We start from the raw sequence: 27,063 nt of genomic DNA, 5'->3' as shown, positions 1-27,063 counted from the left end.
GTGAGGGATGTGGTTTATGGTTTTGAGGTGGGTCAAAAGATGAGAGCTGGGCTTGATGGAACTGTGGCAGGTACAGGTAGGAAATGTGCTGGAAAGATGTGTCCCCAACCTGAGTGCTCTGTGACAGTGGTGTGGTGCAGGTACTCGACCCATTGCTCCTGCTACTGCTCAGCAACCAGAAACTGCTGCCCAAACAGACAACCCCTCCTCCTGTGACAACAACAGCAATCAGCCTGTCCACTTTGATGCTTTCATTGTCTCCATTCAGGAACTACACACTAGCCCTAAGACAAACTCTGTCTCTATTTCTTCAAACTGGATGTTTTAATTACACTTCAAAACCACATTTAAACACAAATGTTATCAAATTCTCAGCACTGTGTCCTCACCTTAACTCCACTGGGTATTGCAAGGGCTTATTCTCCTTCAAATATATGACCAAGTGAGATATTAAGCATAATTTTTTAACTGCCAAATAGAAATGTTAAACTGACATTTCATCTGTAGACTCAAGCTCAAATGTATATTGTGGGTCAACAAGGACAAAGGAGTTTGATCACTTCACTGCTTAATCGTTTAAGACATCTTTCCTTTCACGAAAGTTATTGAACATGTCTGAATCTCTTTCCCAGGTGTCAAATATTAAAATTATTAGTGTCAAACAGTGTTCGAGAATGAAACAATCATCCCTGCTTTTTTTACATCAAGCCACTAAATATTCTTTCCCAGGCAAAAGAAGGAAAAATAGCTGCTGTATTTAACAGAATACAAATTACATATTTTCTTTATTCTACAGAAAATTTAAGTTAAAGGACCCTCCACTCAGGGCTGAGCAACTGCATATGTGAAATAATGTGAATCAGTTATACAACAGTAGGTATGAATAAGGCGAAAATATATGCAAGAATTAAAAGATGCCAACTGAAACTGCAAATTCCCCAAACATACTGAATACAATAAAAGAGTGAGTCACAAATGATATTGTATATTTTAGAGATGAAAGTCTTTGAGCAATTCTTTTTAAGTGAAAAATATCAAAAGGAATTGGTAAATCGCCTATGAACTCAAGGCATTTCTATGAACAAAGGCATTTCTTTATCTTCACCAAAACTAATAATTACTTTCTCTAAAAGCAACAAAACAGATTCATCTATTTTTTTAAATAAATGATAATAAATGCTGTATTGAATTATTGAATAATAATATCATAGCATAGTTTGGGGTGGAAGGGATTGTTAGGATAACCTAGCTCCCAATCCCCTGCCATGGGCACCTTCCACTAGGTCAGGTTGCTCAAAGCCCCATCCAAACTGATCTTGAAACATATATAATAAATTTTAAAGAAATTAATAAAAGTCCAACCCCTTTTGCCCAGTTCATTGCAGTGAATGGGAGCAATAGAAATACAATTTCCAATTTTTTACTTTGTCCTTTGCTTGGAGGCCTTCAGGAACACTCCTAATTCTACTGTATCTCTCTTCACAGGCAAATGAAAATAACCAAACCTATAATGCATCCTGAAAATCTATAAATGTAAACTGCAGATGGAAAATTGATTTCAGTCAGAGATGCATCTCTTCAAAGCATGTTAAGAATTGGAATTCATCAAACTGACCATGATTTTACTTGTACCACTGAATTTAGTGACAGATGAGAATGAAGCATGATGTTCAAATAGCAACTCAAACACTAATGCTTACATTCCAGCTAGGGGTGATGCTACTGGGAAGGCAAGCTCAAACAAGCAAGAAGAGATATTGCATCTTCCAACATATATAAACATAATGCATCTATACAGATATCACAGGTAGCTATGTTTAATTTATGGTATCTGGTGGTTCATCTGATCAAAGAGATGTACTCTTATGTATTGTTAGCTGTTTTGCTTCCTGAAGAACATGACATGCAACCAGGTCATCACTAACAGCTTTTTCAGGAATAACAACTGTTTGCAGTACCACTCATTATGGTAGTGATTGTAATAGTCCATAGTCCAACTCTTTCTTGCTAATATACTCTGCAAGTGTACACATGCTGATATAAACCCCTTGGGGTAATTATTTTGTAGACATAGTCATGATTTCTATTGAAAGAGATAGCTACATCCATAGAGCTGCAGCAGTAAACTTGCTTAAAGATGGTCTTGAATAATTTATATGACTGGCAGAACAGCTAGTTAAATTTCACCCATAAACAGATCAGAACACTTAGGTGCAGTAATTTAGTTTTATGTGTTGTTATACTGCTGCAATTGAAGAAGATGTGAGATGACCCCAGCTCATAAATTTAAAGCTATCAAATACAGCAATCTTTGTATTACCCATGGGGCTTATTAAGTCTTCATCTTTAAACAATGCATATTGCATTCCAAGATACGTGATTAAGGATACTGAATGAGAAATTCTTCATGTGAATCATTAAAAAGTATAGGCAGATCCCTTTTTTGATGCCTTGCAAAAGCATTCCTGTAAAACATATTCACAATTCAGGAGCTGGGGGTTGTCCATTAGGTGGCACCAAATTTTTCCATATCTATGGAAAATGTAGGCAACAGAGAATTGCTTATCTGCTGTAGCTGCCAGGTGCTCTCCTAGCTAGTCTCCACTCAGAGAGAGAACCTCTGAGGCAGCATTGCAGCCCATCCATGTGCACCATTGAAGGGTATTCATCCAGAGAGAGCAGTGTGTGCTTCATAATTATCTGCTGTAAACCTGTTTTTATCCTATCTTTCAGTCTGCCTCCATCATATTCAACAAGGATCACTGTCATCCTTGAAGGTATTTTCAGCTCCTGCTTTGGATTCTCTTCTTCCAAAACAGTGGGAAGTGTTTTCCTTGTCTCATGTTCTCTACAGCTATTTAATCAGAAGTCCCTGCTTTGCAACTAATCAGTCAGCTTGATTGTGAATTGCAGAGGTATTAGTATCACTGAGATAGGCTGATTCTTCTAAGAATACTACAGTGGTCTGTGAATAAGATGGTGAAAGATTTATCTTTTCTTTCTTTAGTAGTCTAAGACTAAAACTGTTTCTACTTCCCCATTAGCACCAGTCATGAAAGTACTTTCCAAGAATTTTGATTCCTTTTATCCTTTCACACAGTCAGAAACTCTCAGATCTTTCCATTCAGTTACTTCAGACCCATCTGAAAAGTATAATCAGTTAATTTAATACATAACTTTGCTTTAGTTAGACATAAGTCAACGCTTATTTCTACTTAGCAGTTCCAAAACTGTCTGTATGTGCAGCAAATGTATGAATTATATGGATTGATTCCACTTCACCCACACTATGACAGAACTCATTTAGCAAGCATAGAGCTCACACCATGATGAGCATTGCCTGGAATGACTCATTTCCTTTTACTGTCATCTTAAAGGTTAATTTCATGGGGTGCTCTTCAGCACATTATCTAGTAACTAAGAAATAATGAAACTTTCTGTTCATTGTGGTGACTGGTCAACACCTGCAAATGGCCCTGCCATTGCACATGGGCAGGTAAATGGTACTCATCTTCCCATGAAAATAGATTCCAGCATTGAACATATATCATGAATATAAATGATGAACATGAGACTTTGTTTCTCAGCACACTTTTCTCTGTTTTCACCTGTCCTTTCCTCTAAGCAGATCATCATAATCCCTTTTTTCCCCTCCTTCCTGCTCTTTTACACCTTGTGCCTGCCCTAATGTGCAGCCTAACCTTCCAACATGGGCCTGTCACATATTTATTGTGCATTTGTAATGCAGTCTAACTGCACATGAACAGTATACAGGCCTGGGTTAAAGCAACTTGGGTGCTTCTGTGCAATACTGCAGTAGTTAGCAGTCTTCAGGCTCTGGTAAGTGCTCAGAAAGAGGAATTGCCTCTGAATTGAACCCTCATCGAACAGAGCTTGTGAGCAATACCAAAATTAACCCCGCTTTTCTGGGTATCCTTAAAGGCTGTTTCAGACATGCTTCCTCCTGACATGAGCTGTTTTTGGAATAGCAAATGAGCAGAAAGCTAGCACATGAACAAGGAAAAAGATTCCAAATCTTTTCCCTGTTTCTTTAGTTTGAGTTTCTTTTTGTAGATGTGTATCACTGTGTCTCTACTCTGTCCTTATTGGCCTCTTAGTAATAAATTTATGAAAAGGAAAGAAAAAAAAATCAAGCCAAGAGAAAATCCTTTACTCTTCCAAAGACTAAGGAACTACTCTAATACAAGCACTGCTACAGGATGATTGTTCTTTATCATCAAATTACCTGTATCGTCTTCAAGGACTTATGGACTATTTAAGATCTAATACTTCTTGGTTATTAGCGTGCCCTTTTGGTTTGGCAGCAATGAGTCTCCAGGGAAAGGTTCCTTACAGTCAAAATTCATAGGTATATGCTTAACATTATATAGGTAAGTGGATCTTCAGTGGAATTCCTCTTGGCATTCAGAAGTAGACAGAGAGCTGCACCCACATTATTCTGTATCTTTGTACAATTGCAAATAACCTTTTTCTTTACTTCCATAGTATCAGAGGCAGACACTTTTCTCCCATTTTTCCATGTGAAGTCTTGCTATTACTCAAAACAATCCAATTTAAGATCTGAATGAAAGTATAGAGTTCTTATACACATTTTATTTTGGACTGACAGTGCCAAAAGATAAACATATTATAAACACAGGAATAACGTACTTGATAGACATAAAAGGCTTGTGACATAGCAATACAGTAATGAACAAGCCCTTCTGTTAAAGTTAATGTCATACACAAAAAAATAGAAGTATCAGTTAGAATGAGGATCACAGGACTGGAGCATTTCATGGTTTCATTGGAAATAATTCTTAAGAAAGCGCCTGTTTCATAACTACGTGGTTTGGGGAATAACAGGAACATGTGCAATAATTCCAGGGGAAAGTGTACATGAGATCAAGAAAAAGTAACTGTGTCGCACTTCTGCATTCTATTAAGACAAAAAAGTACAGTTTTCCCAGAAAGTACCTGAATTACCATACTTAATAATAATTTAGGCATTATAATTTGGAAGACGGACCAGCTGAAAATTAGAAAGCAAGATCCAAGTGAAAGCAAAATGGTTCTAACCACTTGTTTTTGATGAAATTCAATTGTAAGCACCATTTCAGACACAGTTCTCTGTAGAAGCAGAAGTATCTGAGCAAGCCAACATCATCTGTGTTGGGGAAGGCCCAGAACTGAGGTTTCTTATTCCCTTGGCAGGTACTGAACCACTGCATTTTCACATAAAAGCAGTCAGGATCAGCTACACCATATACATGACAACTTGGAAATATTCTATAAGTTTCAAAAGCAGCGTGAACCATTTCACAGATGCTGTGTCATTTCAGAGACTTAACTAGAGCTCAGACCCTGGAGAACGCAGCTGCTACCTGACCATGTCTGCCAGACACCAAGGCTGCCTGTCTGAAACCTCTTTGCCTTCAAGTGTTTTATATTTGATATTCTAGTTTGATTCTGTTAAAGAAAATGTCAGTACATGTTGACCTAAAAATGCTCATTCTTCCACACATCATTCAGGAAATCTGATCTCCAATATGCAGAGGAAATAGCTAGACTGTGAGATTATTGTCATCTTACTGATTTGAGGGTAACTGTCTGCAAATCCTTGAATTTTCTAATCAATTTGATCCCTCACAACCACCCAAATCATGACTAATTCAGTTTTTCCAGAAGTGGTAATATTTAAATACCTAAAAAAAAAAAAAAAAAACAGTTTGAAAAGTTGCCTAGAACATATTAATGTATCTATAAGATAATTTCATAAGTTTTCAAATGGACCATAAAATCTCAAAATCTTAATAGAATTCCACTTGCTGTTGTATTTAGAAAGATATTGAACTGTTCTATATCTATTTTGTATCTGAATGACTCCATTACAATCAAGGAGAAATAATACAGACCCCAATGAGTCTTGGCTCAAACACTGTAGGGTCTGTACAGAAAAAAACAAAAAACAAGACACAAAACAAAACAAACAAAACAAACAAACAAACAAACAAACAAACCAAAACACACAACCAACCAAAAAACCCCCACAACATGTCTTACTAATTTTCAAGCAATGTTTCAGGGAAAAAAAAAATTAGAAACAGTTCAAAAAGGTCAGTTATAAGTTACTATTACCAAGGTTTAAAGGAATCACAAAAAGTTTTGATTCTTTGAGTTCTTTTTTCCGAAATGGAAAAAATGGTTGGAATGTAGAGGTAAAATAAGGATTTAAAACTCAATTTCTGCTTGATGAAATGTTTTCAAGCTTTAGTCATTAATAAATTAGATAATTTACAATTCAATAGCTTCAATTTCAGTTGAATTTTAAGTTGCATTTTTACAGTGCAAGTACAGTTAATGTGATTTTTTCAGACTTTTCGTACAGAAATGTGAAGTCTTATTTACCTAATTTTACGATTAGGTAATTCTCAAACATCAGAATTACAATCCTGGATAAAGATTAATCATTTTTAATCAAAATTTTTCCCTGTTTGCTGTCAAATTATACAATCACCTGTTTATTTTTTCTCAAAAAAACCTGAATATTCCCATACAAGATTTTCCCAGTTGCACCTTATGTATGATTTAATTAGGTTTTTGGAATAGAACACGCTTCAAGAAATTTGACTAAAGATGTAGCTTTATCCCTGAATATCTTGGAAGCAGTAACTAAGCCCATCTTTTCTCCAGCATTGTCCAAACCAGAAAAGTCGCAGACCTCTTGCCACCTCCACCAGTGTGTACTGGAGTGCTGACACAGGAAACACACCTGCATCTTCTGAGAAAAACACACCCACTTGATTTTAATACAGTGTCTTAAAAAATTGTGTAAGAAGGAGTTAAACTCTTCTATAGAGACAAATGAGCCTTAAAAGTACTCAGGGTCAGAAGCAGAGAAAGTATTCAAGAGTAAGATGGGAAGACTGGGACCACATGGATGGGTGGTACTTGTCAATGTCAGAGGAAGAACCACAAAGCACCTGTGATGTGTGTGATCCCAGAGGACAGCAGAAAGTTGCATGGTGCCAGCAGGAGCCAAGAAAGCTTTGTGGGCAGCCTGATGACAACGCTGCCTGCTGCTGTACCTGCTGGGCTCAAAGAAACAGGGCTTCAGGCACATTCTCTGGAAGCATGGAGGGTTCTTTCCAAGAAATACCTGGATATTCTTTCTAACAGGAATTGTTCCTCAAGGTGCTGAAAAATGAATGCTGCCAAAAGCTGTGTATCTGAAAATTACTTGTTGTGTATTATTTTGGTTTATATTGTATTTCATTTTTATACTGGGTTTTGTAATGGTTTCTTCTGTACTCCCCTGTTCCCCTGGAAAATGTATCATCCCGAAGTTTGTCTCGGCTCCTTTTCCTCACCCATTCTCCCACACTGGAATGTAATCCAACGCTGTTCCACTCCCACTGTATCCCTGATTGCGTAGTGGCTTGTCCCCACCTCTAGCCCCTTCCCCCAGATAAAAGCCAGGAAAAGCAGGTGGAGCTGGCCTCTTGGCTGCAGGATAGGGACTGGGCTCCTGACCCTGCGGGGGCAGGACCACAGGAGAAAGACTGAATAATGCCTTGATTTCCCCTTCCTTTTGCCACCAATGTGGACCTGTTCTCTCTAAAGGAAAAGGCTCACAGCTGCTCTGGGATCCTTGGGGCCCTGAGGAAAAATCTTTCCAACTGTGGTTTGTCTCTCAAGCTAGCCAAGGCAAAAACAGAGCCAGGGCTCCAAGAGAGAGACACCACAATTACTAATTGCATAACTCTACATAAGTATTTTACAACAGCTTGTAGTAGTTTCTAATATCTTAGTGGAGTGTCATTGAAAGCTAGCTATGACACAAATGACATTTACCCTTCATCTTCCACAATTTGTATTATAAACTATCTGACAAATGCTTTTCTCATGACTTTTGTGATGGTTCTTCACTTCATTAGCTCTGGAATATCTAGTGACTGTATTTACCTCTTCCCTCTTATTGAAGCATCCAGGTTATTTTTCTTGTTTCCATAAATCAGACTTATCTATTTAAGACTTAAAAAACAAACAAACAAACTCCCTATAGGGTCATTTTGATAAAATTATTTCTTTGTTATTAAGAATCTAAGTTCCTTGTTCAATTTGTATAATATGCCTTTTATAGCAAAATTGATTTTCATCAATAATTAATTGTTCAAGTCATTTCTGGAGCTGTTGATCTTAAAGGAGGTATAAACTATAGTAGATTACATGGTACATAACAAGACTAAATGCAAGAGTGCAAAAGTTGGTAGTTGGCATTATACAAGGGGACATATTTTTACTTGCCATAATATGTTTACATTTAATGCTTCTTTTCCATAGCTTTACAAAATTTCTAAATACACCTTAAGTTTTCCCTTCTTCTTTAGATTAAATTCAACCTCAGTCTTTATAGCTGCTCAACTACTTCCTAGATGCAAATTACTCTCTAACATCTCTTTAAAGTGCTCATTTTTTGTTGCAGAAAAATTAAATATAAAGCAATTACCAATTCTGGGCAGAAACATTACAAACTCATATTACCTGGTTTATCTCATTGAAACTAATATTTTAAGTATTCAATAAGTTTTCTGATCAAGTATCCTTGTAAAACCCCAGTTAGAAAATAGCATTTTTCCCTGCTTCAGAAAATATAGAACATATAGTTTAAGGAGTTTTAGTTTAATCTTATGGTGTCAGAATGATGTAACTGATATAACTTATAAGTGTGATTCAACCACCACAAAAGAGATTTAGTAAATTAAGTTGTGCACAGTGTTACAGGAATCAGCTCTCAATAAATTTCCAAGTCAATTTTTTATACTGCAATTATTTCTACTTCCACTTCTTTCTCTAAGTGTCACACAGGTACTGAAACAATTCTCATTCCTTCTGATAATTCCTATTTCTTTCTCATATCTCAGGGAAAGGCCAAACTTAATTCTCAGAACAACTCAACTGCTGCCATATTAAGAATGGAATTGAGACCACTGTCAGTGGGACAGCATATGGAATGGCTAAACCAGCATGATGAAGATTTCTGCCTTTCTTTTTTTTTCATTCTATTGGATATTAGGTTAATTCTAACATGTTAAGCAATACACTTTGGCAGGGTATCCTTTCTAATAACTCAATATCCTTAAAAATATTAATTTAAATATATTTAAAGGCATTTTTCTATATATCAAATGACCATTGCCATGCTTAACAAGAATAATCCTATACCTTGGATTGTTACCTATGAAAAGAAATACAAGGCAGAACAAAATACATGGATGAGAGAAGCACAACTATGTAAGTTGAGATTTACAGCTTAAGGGATGTATTTAGGTTTTTTTTTAGATTAAGTCCTTTCTAAAGAGTTTTAGGGCAAAGCTTACAACCAAACAATGGCACTGCCTGTTACTTTGTGCATATTATCTTTGATAAAGCCAGTTTCTGCTGGGACAGAGATACCTGAACCTGTAGCCCAGGGGATATGTTGAGAGCAAGCTCTCTTCTCTTCTGACTTAGCAGAACAAGCATGGACAGCAAAATAAATCATGAAGACTAACACTTAGAGAACAGAGTAAAATTAATACTTTTTTTCCCCCCAATGCAGTAATAAATTTAAGCAGCCAAATTTCAAAATGGAAGTGCAGGATGAAAAGATTATTTCATTTAAGACTTGATCCACAGTTTGGGGTTTTTTTGAATTTTTTTTTCCCTTCCCTTCCCTTCTTGTGTTCCTTTTAGTTTTGTTCCATCATTTTCCAGCTTCGTCGTGCAATCTGCTTTCTGCCAGATGTGTAGTTATTAGAGGGATTCAAGAAGGGATGCTGGCTCTTCACTATCTTTGCTTCATGGGGACTGGAAAATCTCTTTTCCTTGTGATGCCCCAATCAATGTTTCCAATTTTAGCTGTCTAAACAGTATTTTAAAACTCAGGAAGACCTGGTGCCTATTGCACTTCCCACCAATAAATGACCAGCCAGTGACAGATAAAAGATCAGCCAGAGTTACAATTGTGCCCATCTATAACTCAGGGATAAGATGGAAGTGTGACAAGAGTAGAGAGAAGGATAGTGACTTACTGCTTCTGCTCTGGTTTCCCAACTATTTCGGTGCCCATGACCATTCCAGTCACACTGCATTTTCCAAGCAACATGCAAAGCATGTCTGTGATATGACAAGAGACAGCTTTGATAAGATGGACAGCCATTATACCTCTACTGCCTTTGCAAAAGACCTTCTGAAGCAGTCTGGCCTTGTTTTTCAGCACTTGTTGCTATTCAAAGTACCCCAGAAGTATATCGAACAAGCTGTAGAAAAACTGTTAACATTTTCTTTATAATCCTTTCATGGACTGGTCAGTAATTCAGTTGCATCCTTCTGTCCTTCTGAAAGGACTTGAAAGAAATAATTTGTTTCCTGTGACAGTAAATAACACTCTTTAAGATGACAAGGACTTAAAAAGCTATGATTGAAAATTTATCATCTGAAAACACATGAAGGGACACATTGACAGGGCATAGCTGAAGTGAAACAGATTCTGGAAGCTACCTAGTTGGCAACTTGTACTGAAGGAGTGAGAAATCTACCTGTATCCAAAGACGTCATTGCCCAGAACTAAGGAAAATCTTTAAAGATTCTAATATTCCAATGCCTGTACCCAATATTGATTAAGGCCAGATTCATCTTATTGATACTAGACAACCAAAGTGCAGTTAATCATCTCCCCACATTGGCCATCTCCTCTCCAGTTTGTTCATTAGCCTTATTTACATCCTCCTCAGAGGAAAAACTGTAGGTAGTAAAAATACACTTTTTCCCTATTTAATGCTTTGTGCATGAGGGATTGCTTAAACACCATGAACACATTGGCTGTCTTTCAGCTTTCATTTGCAGCCTTCCCCAGATTCAAAATTGCTACCAAGGGCTCCTATATTTCACTCTCTCATAATTCCCTCTCATTTGTGGGTGGTCAACTGATTGGTATTTTGTAGTAGATTTTCACCTAACCATGCAGCTGCTCTCTTTATCATAATCTATAAATCCTTATGCCTTTATCATAATTTTCCTTTTGATTAACTGCCTGTTCTGGAAATAATGAAGAGCTGTGCTAACCATGCTTGGACACATGTAGGTAAGAGTCCCTGACTTTTTCTTCTCTGTCTTTGAAGAATCTCTCTCACTGCGCATTCTTCCATTATGATGCCAGATGCTTGAAGTGAACCAGGTCAGAAGCCAAAGTCCACACCATGGGTGGGAGCTGTGGAGCATTCTGGTTAAGGCAGGCTTCTGACAGGGCTCTGGGTGTATCTCCTTCTTCTGTGAACTGAAGGTGGGGAGCTAAGCTGCTCTCTGATGGAGGTTATCCAAATAGCTCTTTCTTCCTTTCCCCTATCATATTTCGCTTTGGGTGGAAATCACTTCCCACTGGTCTAGATGTGGATCTCTTTTGCCAGTAACACATGTTGTTTGGCGCACCCTGTTCATCTCATATGTTAGTTTGGTGTGGAAGGTTGCTTGGTGACAAGCAGTGAATATATTCTCTCTACTGGCTTCAGATTTATGAGAAAGTGTTCTTGTTGACACTGTGGCTGTGGTCTGTGGATCCAAGAGGCCATCAACTGTGTCATCCCACGACATTCCAGAGGAAGGCTCTAAATCTCAGTCTGAGGAATGATTCTGGTGTTATTTGACCCCATATTAGGACATTAGAGAGAGAGTGAGCTCTGTATAAAAAAATCTTCACAGAATAAAATTGTGATGAATGTATAAGAATATGAAAGATTTTATATGCGAGGGAAAAAAAAAAAAATACATAGGGATAAGATGAAATAGGGAGACCTCAATTTCATTTCCTGAAGGCATCTTAAAGTTCTGAGACTGCAGTTTTCTAAAGATGAAAGAGATCTCTGACATTCCCAAAGACCCACTCAATTAAAATATTTTCCTGAGGGGAACTGGCCATGTGGCCTGGGAAACTTTCAGCACAATTAAAGACAATCAATGAATTTAGAAAAGCTGAGTATCTCTCTCTTAGCAGGTTGATCAAAGTCTAAAAGGTACTGAGTACATTTAAGAACTTACTGTCAATATTTAGACTTTGATACTGAGGACATTGGATGTGCTTTTACCTACTCTTGAAGGCAGGTGGCTCTGAGAGGACCCTCACAGTGTTTTCATGAGCAATGTTTCCTGCATCCTGAGAAGAGTAATTATTAGTCCAGATCAAATCAAGTGCTAAAGGATTGGATTGAGGTGAGGGCACCATTAACTAAGATTGAACTCTCCAACAGCAGTGACGTTTCTCCCCTCTGACCTACTTAACATCTTTAACAGGTGTAATTATCTTTCAGAATCTGTATGTCTATCAGGTAGTTTTTCTTTCAGGAAGTTTTATTTCAGTATTTTTCATGACAAGAGTTTTTGTCTTCACTATATATGATTTTCCTGTTTTTAAGCTGGGGAAAGAATAATTTAAATGATCCATACATATGAAAAATAGACATGCACACAATAAGGGCTCAGGACAGGCTAACAGAAGTCTGGCTAGTGTCAGGGTTGCTGAGTGAGGTATAAGCAAAGGAAGTAAGATCACCACAAATCAAGTTCTCCATTAATTTTTTACCATGCTAGTTTACCAGAATTTCTAAGAGACTGGAAAGTCACGGAATATCTTCATCTCAATGAACATCAGATGACCTAGCCATTGCAACACAGCTTGTCTGGCTGATTGAAAACTTGGAATAAAGACACCTGTTGTTCATCAGTTCCCAGGCTCCCCAGTCTGCCTATTGAAATGGTCCAATAAGAAAACTGGAATGCTGAGGGCATCCAGCAAATTTGTAATAGTAGGTAACATGCATAAACATTTTATTTCTGCTTTTTACTCTATGTTACTCTGTTTCTGAAAAATTCTGGCTGAAATGCCACTCATTTGGTAGGTCCACCAGGTGGAATATAGCTGAACTGTTTCTGTCAACACGACGGGGAGCACAGACACATCTATCAAACTGACACAGTCCTTGCACTTGATGAGCTTGCTGGAATGAGCCTTCCACCTCCAGTTTTTGTTATGCCAATGAGTGATGAATCAGAGATATTTTTGACGTTTGAAAGCAATTCAAGGTGAGAGAACCGAGAAGACTGGTATTTGCCAGTCAGAACTATAAATAATTTTTCAGCATTAAGACTCCTCCAAAGCTTTTAAAATAGGCTAAAATTCTATGTTATTCCCTAAGGATAGGAATGCTATCTCTGTGTCATTTCTTTATATGCAGTTGTACAGAGAGCAGGTAGGAGTTTGTCTTCCTCCACAATAAATCCATCCTAGTTTCTTATGCTATTGGTAGGATTTTCAGACCTGACCCAGTGTTTTTAGAATTAGAGGAATTAATTAAGTTGATGGGATTTTTCACAATGATTCATGTTCTTAGAAAGGCTAATGAGTCAAGATATTAGCTTATAATGACATTAGTATACGTTTACTTGATGAGTCGCTATACACTCTAATTTGTAGTCACACAGCATTTCATCAGGAAAAGTGACTCATGATTACTACAAAAAGAAAAAAATAAAAGTAATTGCATTTACAGATAAGGATGTACGAAGTTTTCTTTATGTTTTCTCTCTGTAGCAATATCAGTCATGTTGGTAAGATTAGCATTCTGGTTGGATTTACACAGATCATTATGAGAATGATTGAAGACCTCCGTGGATTTTAGCACTTCTGAAGGACAGAGGTTAAGTGGGCACCAGCCATATTTCTACTAAGCCAACCACAACTCACAGTGAAGTAGAAAATGTTCTTTGTTGATCTCTGATAGCCATCTAAAATAACATAAAAATTAAACTAGATATAAAGGCAAGAAGACGTAAATGTAAATGATAGTTAGAGGAAATGTTTGTCTTGTATGTCATAGTCAAAAAACATTCTGCAGGAAGCATTTTTTCTCTCAGAGAGAACATTTAACACATCATTACTAAACATATTCTGAGACGTGTGGACAAATTCTACAGATGAAATATAGAGATTTTGATGGAGCTGATTTATGCCAATTTATCTGAGTCTGGGATACTTTTAGAAATGTTGGATCAGAAACATGAGTGAACGTATGATGGAAGAATGAAACAAAAGAATAAAGATTTTACTGTCATATTCATCTTCCTATGAAACAGGAATAAACCTTCAAAATATATTATATGAACAGATTAAAAAGTACATTTCTATGTCAGATTTCTCCTGTAGTTATTGTAAATCCAAGATGTTCTTGATCACAGCTGAAATTAACCTATATAGTGAGTAAAAAACTGTTTTAAGCTTCAATTTCCAGAAAGATTCCTGGCAAAATAAACCAAAAGACCACAGACAATTCAATCTGTAACTGCTCACTCTCTTTCTTGAAATGCCCAGTCTTGAGAAAATGTTGAATAACCACATTTTCTTCTTTACTTGCTTGGTACTGAAACAATGCATGCATGATCTAGCACAGTTACGAAAGACCTACTTATTCGTATGGAGGGGGCCAAAAGAAATACTTGCTTCAAAACACACAAAATTAAGGTCAATTCCTTCATCATTCATGCACAAAAAAATAACACCATTCTATCATATATCATGAGATATTACCCATTAAAAATGAACATCAAAATCAACTCTATAGGCCAAAAATAAATATTTTTCTTTTTCTGTTTAATGTCATTGACAGTGGGGTTTGTGTGCCTTTTTTGATGTTGTTGTATATCATTAAAATATTGGCCAAGAAAGCATCAAGGATGTAAAAAGCTGTGGGGTGAATTCAGGTGTCATTGTTTTGTAATACCCACAGAATAATCAAATTAATTTTTGTAAATACATTCTTTAATCAATTTACTCAATTTTTCTGCCTGCAAAATGCTTTTGATTAAATCATGACTCTTTTTGCTTGTTTACTATTGAGAAAATTTATGTGACTTGAATTCTGCCTGGAAGAACTATTCTTCCTACTTTTCTTCTTTTGTTATTTTTTCCCTCTATACATGCTTTTATTTAAGAAAAAAAAAAAAAATTGGTTGAATGAAATAGAAACAACTGTACTCTATTTTTGTCCGTGATGAGACTGACACTTCAGGTGCATACAGATATGTAAAAGGGAACTAGAAAATAGCTATAAAAAGAGAAAGGTGTAAAAAGAAGATGGCATTTGTATCATCACAGGAATAAATTATTAGACCGAATCATCATATTGCAATAATCCTAGAAAAGTATTGATAATAAAGTCAGATTCATTCCACCTAGCTTTGGTAGCCTAAAGGACGATGTGAAGTTTAATACAGTCTTCTTAAAGCCAGTTAGAGGAGGAAGACACTTTCAATTCTTGAAACAGAGGTCCAAGTTAGATAATAAATAACTGCTTTTCCGTGGATACCTCTTTTCTTCTGTTGCTTGTTGGGGCAGGTTGGATGGTTACCTTACACTGGAAAACTAACATTAGGTATGACTTTAGGGAACTAAGAAAAAACGTTACTCCATGTAACTGGGAGACAGCTGGATCTGTTTTACCTGTACAACTAAGAAATACAAGTAATTTCAAACATGGATACTTAGATGATCAAGACAGGTTAAAGATCTTCAAAAACAATGTCCATGATATACACTGATGATATATACAACCATATAGACAGCATGTTTACACGTATTACTGAAGACATGACAAAATAATGCTCATCATGGCAACTGTCTGGCCATAGAAGTCATAAAATCTCTTTCTATCAGGCTTTTTCTACTTTAAGCATTATGGAGGTTTAGCACTCACTACTTGCACAAAATTGCATCTGTTGTGCAAAAGAAAATGCATGTTATAAATAATTCTAACAAACTCCCAACAGATCCATGGCTCCGTTTTTTAATAATGCATTTTTCTTACCTTCTATAAGCTTCCCCGTTTGCTCTGCATTGCCCCCAGGCAAGATCTTGGCAATGTAAGCACCAATCTCCCCACTGCTTCCTGGAATTTCTCTCCCACCTACAACTCGGATTCCCAGTCCATTGCCTGTGATCAAAAGAAAGAGAAAACTTTGAACAGAAATGAAGCCATGAATAATTCACTGGAAAGAAAGGAAAAGAGCAAGTCAACAGAGGTTACTGAAAATGTCCCAAATAACTTTCTGTCTGTGGTTGAAAGTTCAGGGTTAACTGCAGTCATACCTGATGCTCTTCTTGAAACCTAACTTTGGGAAGATCTTCTTGAGCAGTGACTGCATGACTGACATAACACAAACAATTGAGTCACTAAAAATTACATTGAAGCTAATCCTATCTTCTTCTGACAATATATTTACAGTATTAATAAATTCAATTAAATTGCTAGAAATCCACATGAAGTGTGGATTCAAAGATTACCTTTATCATATGCCTACAACATGCATGCAATTTATCTGAGAAATTATAATATCTGAGCTTTTAGAATCACATAATTATGGAGACATTGACAGAAATCCTTTAGCTTGCTCTTTCGAGCAGCAAAGCATGTACATTTACATGAACTTATACTTGGCAGATGCTATTATTTTCCTTAAACATTTGCTTTTAATTGAATCTTTCACATCAAAGGATGTGCACATTAATGGTGGGAAAAGCATACAAAAAATCTGTAAATTATCATTGCATCACATATTTTCTTCCTTTTAAAAAAAGTACAGCGTTTAAAAAACATTTTCATCACTCATTATTTTAGCTGGAGAGAAGCAGATCACTAGCCTTCCCTATGTACAAAATAATGAGAGTGAAAACAAAAGCTTAAAATATAAAGTAATAAAATAATCTTATACATTGCCAATTTTTTTCATGTTATTTCCCTTTAAAAATAAACAGAAACAACAAAACTTCCTATACTAGTTAAACAATTTTTTTATTTGAAGAAAGTTCCATATGAGATGATTCACACTTTAGTCTGGGAATTATAAGGCTTATTTACCCACCTTTATTGGGTAAATTATAAGGTAAATAAAAATATAATGGCTAAATAATTATTTTTCAATTTATTAATTTCATCAGCCAAACCTGATGAGTGATTAGACTAACCAGCTGTAGATAGGTCACCACACCACCTCTTTGTAAGGCTTTATCTTTTTAGATTAAAGCTTTTCCTCATAATGCTATTAGTGTTTCGTAAGTCAGCCCTGAGTTTTTTTCAGTGCAAGGACCTGCCACATTATGTTTCTGACCAAAAAAGATTTCCACTAAGTTTTCTATCCCAATTTAGCTAAATCTATATATTTTTGGACTCAGTTTTCCTCATAATTAGACACATTTTCTTTTTTTTTTTCTTTTTTTTTTTTTTTTTTTTTTTTTTTTTTTTTTGAGGAGAGTGATTTTTCAGTTTAATTGCAACAAACTGCATTAATATTTTAAGTTAATTACCTTATTTCAGTGCAAATTTGAAATTTTGCACTGGTAGGTAATGTTAACTTTTCTTAAGTTGATAGGGAAAGCAAAACCACCTTTCCAAGGATGAGTCTAAATGTCCTTTAAAAAATTAGGCAGTACAATTTTTAACAAATAAGTACCTCATTGCTTAAAGCGAATGCATACACCCATAAAAACATTAAAACATAAGTCCATCCTGAGTACTTAAAAATTCATGTGGGCCGCTCTGCACAGAGAACTTCTGATCAAGCTGTATGGAAAGAGTCATTTATATGTTTATAGATCTAAAGCTCACAACTGGGAACTATTAAGTTCAGCAAATCCAAGAAACAGCTATTCTTCATATGAAACACACACAAGGACACAGTATCTTAACTCACACAGACCACATATGGAGTTTTCAATATATCTGTAGGACTGTCTGCTTTTCATCACAGAGGGAAGGAACTCCTCAGAATCAAGATTTTATCGTGATACACAGTATTAGTATTTCTACCTCTCATACCTTATTTGTGACAGAATGCCAGAGAAATAGTTTGTCATATAAATTAGTGTACACTTGATTTCAGAGACATTGACATGGATACCTATGCTAGGGAACTGAAAATCTTGGCTGATGTATTTGTTTGGTTTTTGGAGGGTTTTGTCCATATTACTGCTAATAAAAAAAAAGTACTTTCCATGCTAATATATGAAGATTTTTTACTCCTAGACATTTTGAAAGGGCTTGTAGCTTTATGTTTGCAGGTTTTAGAGTAAAATATATGACTGACATTATGCATAAAGTAGAGCTACTCTTGATAAGGGACAATCATGGGAGTTGGTGAATGTGTGTTTGTGTGTGTTTGTTGCAAAAACACTACTAGAAAAAAATATTTAAATCACAGTTTAAATTTAAATTAAGTTTAATTTCAAAACCTTCATTCCTGGTAGTCAAAATTAATGAGCTACTTTTCATCCAATGAGCTCTAAGTGCTCTGTTTTGGCTGACAAAGAAATATTGCTTGGGTCTTGCTGTATTTTCTCATGTAAAGATGGGATTTCAAGCTTATTTATATTTTATCTACTGAAAATATTGAGCTACTTCTATTTCAATATTGACCATTTTTCATAACCTTGAATGCAGATAGTTTAAAAATACCCATCATATGCTTTCTCAGATCTTTTTCCCCCTTGTTTTTGCTGTTCTTTTTATTTTTAACATTTTTAGTCTTAATTTCCACCTCTCAGGCTATTTTGATATAACAATATCATCTTTCTCATTTAGATTTTCAGATTAATGAACTTCTGTTTTCTTTAGAAGACACAGGACTATCAGAAAGCTAATCATTGTGATTTGAATAAGAGAAGGCATCTTTCTAAATTATGAGTATTGATTTCCATGGAAAATATATTCAGGAAAACATCTCTTGAAAGGGAAATTTACACCTAGAAATCCAATCCTTTTTAGGATGCTTCAAAGCAAGAAGACCAGTAATTAATTAAAACAGATTTTACTGATCTCCCAAGGCTGTGATCCTACTCTCCCATCTTAACTGAACTAAAGCTTTATGATGGAGCATGCTAAGCTAAAAAAAAACCCTCAAAACCCAATCCCACCCAACCCAAAATATATAATGAAATATATAATAAAATATATAATGCACAACTTTGACAATGCTGATCATGCAACTAAATTACTTTTATATTTTGATTTTAACAAGCAAACAAAAAAGATACTTCATCACTACAGTTAGCTTGCAAGGCACTGATTTATACAGGTGAACATATGAACAATCAGAGTTTGAAGCTTTAGGTCATCTGCCCAGTGGATAATTGGAAGGTGCTGGATGTAGTTCTTCTGGGTTTTACTGCACTTTTTTGATCCTGGCTCTCACAGGATCCTTATGGGTGAGCTGTCCAGCTGTGGGCTGAGTAGATTCACATTGTTCTTGGTGAAGAACTGCTGGAGGGCAGAGCTGAAAGGATTGTAATAAATGGAATGACAATCTGGCTGGGGACTGGACACCAGCAGTGCTCTTCAGAGATCAATTCTAGGGGCAGGTTTGTTCAATATGTGTGTCAAAAGTCTGGATGCAGGAGTTGAATACACCACTAGCACGATTGTTCACGACAAAAACTGGGAGGTGCTGTTGACTCCCTTGATGAAGAAGAGGCCTTCCAGAGGAATCTACATAGATTGAGCATTGGGCCATGATTGATGGGATGAAATTCAGCAGGTGGAAATGCTGGGTCCTGGACCTCTGACGCTGGGCACAAGTATAAGTGGGGAGAGCAATGACTGTAAATCAGACAGGGATCTGGGGTGCTGCTCAGCAGCAGCTCAGTGTGAGTCAGGAGAGTCAGCCAAGGGGACAAACCCTGTCCTGGGAGGCATCAAACAAAGCATCACCAGACAGTCAAAGAGATGATTGTCCTGCTCTGTCGAGCAATGGTTCAGCCTCACCTTGAGTACCATGTACAGGTCTGGGCCCCATGATTTGAGAAGGATTGTCAAGGTCCTTGAATGTGTCTGAAGGAGGGCAAGGCTGGTGAAAGGGCTGGAAGGAATGTTCTGAGAGCAGAGTCTAAGGGCTTTGGGTTTGCTAAGTCTGGAGAAAAGGCTGTGGGAGACAACCTCATTGATCTCTACAGCTTTCTGAGGAGGAGAAATGGAGAGGGAAGTGCTGAGCTCTTCTCCCTGGTATCCAGCGATAGACCTTATGGGAATAGTTCAAAGTTGTATCAGGAGAGATTTAGACTGAGAAGGTGATTAAAGACTGGAACAGGCTTCTGTGAGAGGTGGTCAATGCTCCATGCCTATCAGGGTTTAAGAGGCTTTTGAACAATGCCCTCAACTACAAGCTTTTACTTTTCTTCCACTCTGAATTGGTCAGTAGCTAGACTATAATGTTTTTGTAGGTACCTTCTGACTGAAATACTGTATTTTGCATTGCATTGTGTTCCATTCCATTCCATTCCATTCCATTCCATTCCATTCCATCAAAGACTTAATAGCCACAGAGGTTTGTTTTTGTGAGAATTTAATATTTGGAAGAAAAATATTGAATGGCCTATTTTGCTTTTTGGCAATTAAGCAGCTCTGTGACTTTCAAAAGGACATTTCACTTGTCATTTTATATCCTTCCAGACACCATAAACTGTTTCATTACATGTATACACACACACACACACATACACATACACACACACACACACATATATATATATATATATATATATATATATATATATATAAAATTAATATATGATCAGTAACCAACAACCTGACGCTAATAAATTCTGTCCCTGGTGTCCTGGTGAGCATTACTGCAAATGCATTTTCAAAATTCATTACTCTTTTTTCCTTATTTCCACCATGAGGTACTTTCTGTCCCTTTAGATATATTTATAATTCTGCAGCTCAGACACTATGAAATCCTATCTCCTTGTATACTTCATTGTGTCACAGCAGCAACACGGCAGAAAGACTGTAATTTACTGTGCTGGGATATGCTGACTATGACCTGATCTCTGCAATTACAATTTAGTCTTTTTTGTCCCTTATGGAGATAATAAAGATCAGACTGTTGCCAATCTGTTGCTGTTGCTGTCAGGTCACAGGGAAGTTCATGAAATCTTACCATTTTTTCACTGCTTTGCTGATCAGCTCCATTACAGCCATTAGAGTATAAACAGTCTAGATTTCCTGGAACCATTTCAGCATCCAAGCAATTATTAGACTTGCCTTTTCAAACAAATGCTGATAACCCCTCACATAAGTTAAAGGTTTAAAAAAAAAAAAAAAAAAAAAAAAAAAAAAAAAAAAAAAAAAAAAAAAAAAAAAGCAGTGCAAAACTGAGAAACTAAAAGCCCAGCAGGGTTTTGATGGTGTTGATGGTCCTGATTTTACACAAAAATGAAAATTAATTTTCCAGGGATGTTTTCTCTCATTAAACTCCAGCAGCAAATGCAAGGACTGATTATCATTAATTCTCATATCGGTCCTATGCAGCAGCAACAACTTCAACACATGTAGGAAAATGCTAGCACATGACCCAGAAGCTCTGTGTAAACACTGTTCATGTGTTAACTCAAGAAAATATTTCCTCTGGACTAATTTTTGAAAGTATGAAACCATTTGTCTGTCTAATTATATGAGCAGGGAAAGTAAAGAAGCAGTTAGAATGTACAACAGATTTTCAGTAATCACACGTGTTTGTGCAAATTGGCACAGGAAACTGTAAGTATGAGCGTCAGCAGAAATCTGACTTTTATCACAGTTAGAAATAGACCTATATGAATTCTAGATAGACTTTTAAATGACTGAACTTCAAGAAAGATATTTTTAAAAGTGCTACTGATTTTGAATTCTAAGAGCCTTAAAGCATACCCTTCAAGATGGTAGCTGAAACTCACTACTTCTGTAAACCCATGGTCATATTAACACCTTTGGATATTTTGTGCTTTGAAGTGAAACTATACAGAAGTAAAATGGGAAAAATTGAAATGGGCTTAAACTTCAAATCACAGGGCTACAACACCTATCTCTGAGTAGGTCGAAATGGGAGATATGCTTAAATCTCAAAACAGAGATTAAGTGTTGTGTTTCAGATCCAGAACCCAATGCACAGACTTGTCCAAATATGATTTTACATCACTTTCTAATAACATAAAAAAATCCCCCAAACTAGAACAAAACCATAATCATGAATTACGGCAAGGAAGCACAGGGGTGATCTTTTTTTGGTCAAGATCCAATGGTAGCAAATGTGTGAGAAGAAAGCATGCAAATGAGACATTAGGCATGAAAGACTTTGTAATGTGCCAAAGAACCATGTTATAGTAATGAGAACATATCCACCAAATCAAACAATATGAAGCCTTTCAACACTATTTGGCTGTGAATGGAGGCAGAACATATCTTCTGCCTGTGTTCATTTACTAGACATTATCTCCTCATTCCTCCTCCAGCCTTATCTAGACCAGACATATGCAAGGGTGCTGGTAGGCCCTTATCTGCTGGACAAATTTTACACTCTGTTCCATTGTCTTTATGGAACAGAAGGCTCAAACACAATAAAAACATCAATGACTTCTCTTGGAGAGGTCAGAGTTAAAAGTCCCATGAAGAAATGCAAGCTATTTATTTAGACATTGCAGTTGCGATAAAGCAATCTCTAAAGTCTGCAGAACAGAGAGAAAGGAAACATGACGGAGCAAACAAAAACAAGTTAACTCAGGAATTTAAAAATAGCAGGAAAAATAATGTGTATAATAAAATCCAGCCTAAAATTTATTTGCATTGTTATTCTTATGCAATTCTCTGGAATACATAATGTGATGATCCATATCAGAGAACGGTTGTCTATGTGGGTACAACATTTTCAAGAGCATCCTCAGGAGAATTGTTTTGGTGCTTCTAACAAAATTAGCTTAGATGATGTTGTTTCCTAAAAGCACGACTATATCTACTCTATCTAGCTATTGCATTTCTTAGCCATTGGCAATTAAGGCATAAAATACACACAAAGTCAAATCACTAGCTGGTGAAATTCAGATATATTGCAGTTGTTTTAATAGTACAGCATTGATTTATATCAGCTGCAAATCTGCTTCATGCTGATCTGCACACTGGTTATCATCCTGAAGGATCATAAAGTGTTTTATGAATTAGCTTATTGAAGCATTTATCACATCTACTTGAAAACAAGATAAAGGTCTCCTCTTTCTGGATGATCTGTCACATCAGAATCTACGGTGCCATCCATGGTAGACCGTAGCTTTAAATCTATAAAATCCCTTGTAAGTACTGAGTTTCATCTGTGTTTACTGATAGACACCAATGCCTCAATAGATGCCACTGACTGACAGCTAAACCTCCATGGAAATCTAGGGGCTTGACTGAAGTCTAACATTCAGTGTTGCAGTGATCTGTTTAGGCAGCCTTCTCTGCATGACAGCTATGAAAGCAAATGGAACCTTTATAGTCAGCAGACACATTGCCCTCTCAATTACCTCCACTCAAGATCCTCAAAAAGCGTTCGTACATTGAAAAATGCAGAAACAACTGAGTTGCCAGAAAGATTTCATGGAAAGTATTTTAAATATACACACTAGTGCTTTTCAAATTAAAATAATTTGGAGACAAGAGACATAAATATGCAACATGTGGTCTGTACCTCTACAAAGTGTTTCTAACACACAGATGAAATTATTTGTTTGTTTTTATTTAGAAATGCTTAATGGTACTGAGTTCTTTTTAAAATTGATATTAAGACAAAACCAGACATCTCTCTTTCCTTTTATTTCCATTCCTGTCCTCATTTACTACCACGTGACTTCCCGGGAAAATTTCTGATGTAGCCTGACTGTAACAGCTCAGTCCCTTTCTGTTTATGGGTTTTACCTTCTGTGCCATGTCTCTGATAAGGAGTGTTGGAGGGAATGATGGCCATTAATTAGGGATTAAATCCTTCCCCAGTGGCAAGTGAATGTTAGAGGAGGGTATTCCTTTTTTTGTGCAAAGTATTATCTCAGTGCTTCACTACATTAAATGAAATATAAATGAAAGAAGTAGGATAAGTAATCCTCTAAGAATATGAGGACAGGAGGTGGGTTGTAGTTCCCATTCTGACTTCTCACATTGAACTTAAACTGTGACTATATTTAACATGTTTTTAATTGATTACTAATCCCATATTCATTGCACTTTAGTATTTTGCTGTAAGAACTAATTTTGCTGAACTCACAGGTGAAAGAATCCTAAATATATACGTTTGTTTATATAGAGACTGACTATAGCAGGAGGTCTTGATATAGGAAAATTCTTTGAATTGCCATCCTCTCCATCTGGATAAGCACTGCACGAGCTGGCACATTTCAGAAGTGTGGTGTTTTTTGCAGGAATTAGCAATCCTTATGAGACTGAGGCATGTCTGACCTGTATACAGCATTACAGCTACCCTGTAATTCTACTTGCAGTTTCACTGACATCACTGATGAGGTGAAGATTAGGGATGCAGTCTTCAGCCCACCATCTAATTGACTTCTTTGCTCCACTACAAAATTTGCAGATTTTCCTGAACCGTTTCTCTGCTGCCGTTTTTTTTGGTTTTTTGTGGTTTTTTTTGTTCCCCGAGAATTGAAGAGGATGTTCCCCAACACAGACGGTCTGGTTGCTCAAAGGTACATTTTTTCCTGGAAACACAGAACATCCCTCCTTTCAAAAAGGAAGAATTACTTCTGACTCAGCCTGTGTGAGGTAAAGGAGTAAAAATTACCTTCAACTGATTGCACTCATTGTACCTATAGACCTACTGAGATGTGTCTGCCTTGTTGAATTCTCCCCCTGAGTGTGCCTAAACAGCTTCCTAATCAGGAGTAACACAATGTAAATTATCTTTGCAACATTTCCAAAGGTATTTCCAGTGCTTTCATTACCTTCAGTAGTCATATCCTTAATTCACTTTTTCAAATATAATGATGGTGTGATAAAAAACAGAAGAGAAAATTCTGTCAGTGTAAAAGAGCACTTATGCTGTTCTGCTAAAGGACCCAAAAGGAACAGGGGACTCTCAGTGAAAACAAAGAGTGAGTTTCTGGAGCATTATATATTAACATTCACTGATTGCTGCCATCATTGCTTTGTCACCTTTTCTATGGGTGTTTTTGTTGTTGTTTTTTCTTTTTTTTTCCCGTAACTGCAAATTATGAATCAGTCTTTGCAGAGTAAATTCTTGGAAATTCCTTCACACCTTTCAGCATTGTCTGAGGAGGGGAAACTGCATATCTCAAAAAGTAGATCTGTATGCTCTAGATTATGGCATATAGTAAAAAACAAGAACCTTCAAGAGAGCGGCCAGCGCAGCGAGCGAGTATACATTTATTTTTCATTCAGCACTACTATTCTTATGCCATCACAATTTTGGCCCAGTTCCTCAATTCTCAAAAACCTCATTCACATGCCAGAACTCACATTATATGCTTCTGGGTTGCAGAATTATGCCAGGTTATGTAAAAAGCATCAAAGGCATCTGCACCTCAAAGTCAGTTTTCATTAATCAAGAAAGCAAATAAACCAAACACATGTGCACATAATATGTAGTGAAAAAGCATGCAATTTAAAATATTTGGGACTAGTCTTATTATTAATATTCAGAATGTGACAATTTTTGGATTCATAACCAGACAGTAACTTCTAGTGTGGTAAGACTAAGATGAGATCTGTGCAATTCAAGTTAAAATGGTGACATTAGGATGAAGTCTTGCCCTACAGTTGCAGCTGCTGTGGTAGAGTTGGTTATCTGGGCTGACCCAGCACACTGAAACGTCAATGCCCAGGCTGGCCCAAGAACTCCAGCGAGATGAGATAATGGGCTGAAGCATTGGCCAGTTTCCCAGCAAAGCAGCTGGTCAACAGTTACAGGAGTTCTCCAAGTGGGAATTTCGTATGGTTTAGGACATTTCCCTACGTAACTCCTACTGTGCACACTCCAGTTAAGATAACACTAAGTGTACACTGAAGGTGTGTTCATGAATCCCCTGAGGAGAATCTGTCAGTCTCAGGCATCTCCCCAGGCAGCTCCTGCTTCAGAACTGACCAAACTGCACATAGATAATTTATAACATAAGTATAAACTGCTCTTGCATGTGCAGAAATGATCACATGGGAGAGGTTTTTGTGCATAGCCGAGACAGAGGACATTTTGTACATACTGTGAGGAAATCGGAGACAATGTATGGTGCCCATGCCGCTGTGGTCACCCAGGACCATGGGCCAGCTGGTTTGTAAGAATCCAACAACACAAAAGTTCAGCTGAAGATGCTACTGAAAGGGTGGTTTCAACAGTGACTGTTCTCATGGAAAGGTCTGACTCTCCATGTGAGCTGTACTGAGGATTGTGGGTTTTAACATACACATTTCCTGTGTTTATGCAACAAGTATAAATGCAGACAGAATGAGTCAACACCTCATTTTGATACTTTTGATAAGAAAGAAGGGCAATGAGAAAGCAAGAGCAAAAAGAGACAAAGGGAACAAATAATAACAAACAAAGAAAGAGAAATAAACCAGCCAGGGAAGCAATCAGACATGGAATCTAGATGAATATCCAAAACTCTTGTAGTGAGATAACTCTGATGGAATAAAAGTATACGTTTTTTAATTTACCAATATTTTAAGTAACTTTTACCGCATAATAGAGTTCTGTGCCTTCCTCTGGTTAACAGTCATTGTCTGGTTAATAAGCACAGATATTTACTATTAGTTTGCAGATAATGTTTAATAAAATTTAATTCTTTTTAAAACCATGGACCTGTCTGGTAGACAGGTGGCAAAGGTCACTTGGAAAGCTGATGGCTAGAGCATAACATACTGCACATTTGAAGGGAGTTTTCATGTACTTAAATCATTCAGACACTTGAGAAGGGAAGGCATGGAGGTCGATAATCAAGAAAACTACAACTAATTCTTCTTTTTCAGGGCCACCCTATTCTAGCTTTGGTTCCTTTCTGTACAATTTGTATTTAGGCCTTCAAATAGTTGTAGGGAAATCTATGTATGCATCATACAGAAATATATCTGTGCAGGTCTCCAAGCATGCGTCTGGACTAAAACACAAAAGTATGACTGCAGCTTGTAGACAGAGCCAAGCTTGCTTTCTCCGATTAGAATTTAAGCACAGTCT

General features: G+C 36.7%; 1 protein-coding gene across 8 annotated transcripts in view; it reads right to left on the bottom strand.

The window, feature by feature from the left end:
- Positions 1–27,063, bottom strand: part of PCLO (piccolo presynaptic cytomatrix protein) — a 326,032-nt gene that overhangs the window by 94,094 nt on the left and 204,875 nt on the right. For all 8 annotated transcript variants that reach the window (XM_040061464.2, XM_040061465.2, XM_040061471.2 and 5 more), the window contains exon 10: positions 15,894–16,019. In XM_040061464.2, the coding sequence (XP_039917398.1) occupies positions 15,894–16,019 (126 nt within the window). The remainder of the gene's footprint in view (positions 1–15,893; positions 16,020–27,063) is intronic.

Source organism: Hirundo rustica, chromosome 4 (genome assembly GCF_015227805.2).
Source record: "Hirundo rustica isolate bHirRus1 chromosome 4, bHirRus1.pri.v3, whole genome shotgun sequence".
Taxonomy (NCBI): Eukaryota; Metazoa; Chordata; class Aves; order Passeriformes; family Hirundinidae; genus Hirundo; species Hirundo rustica.
This window is presented reverse-complemented; position numbering and strand designations above follow the sequence as displayed.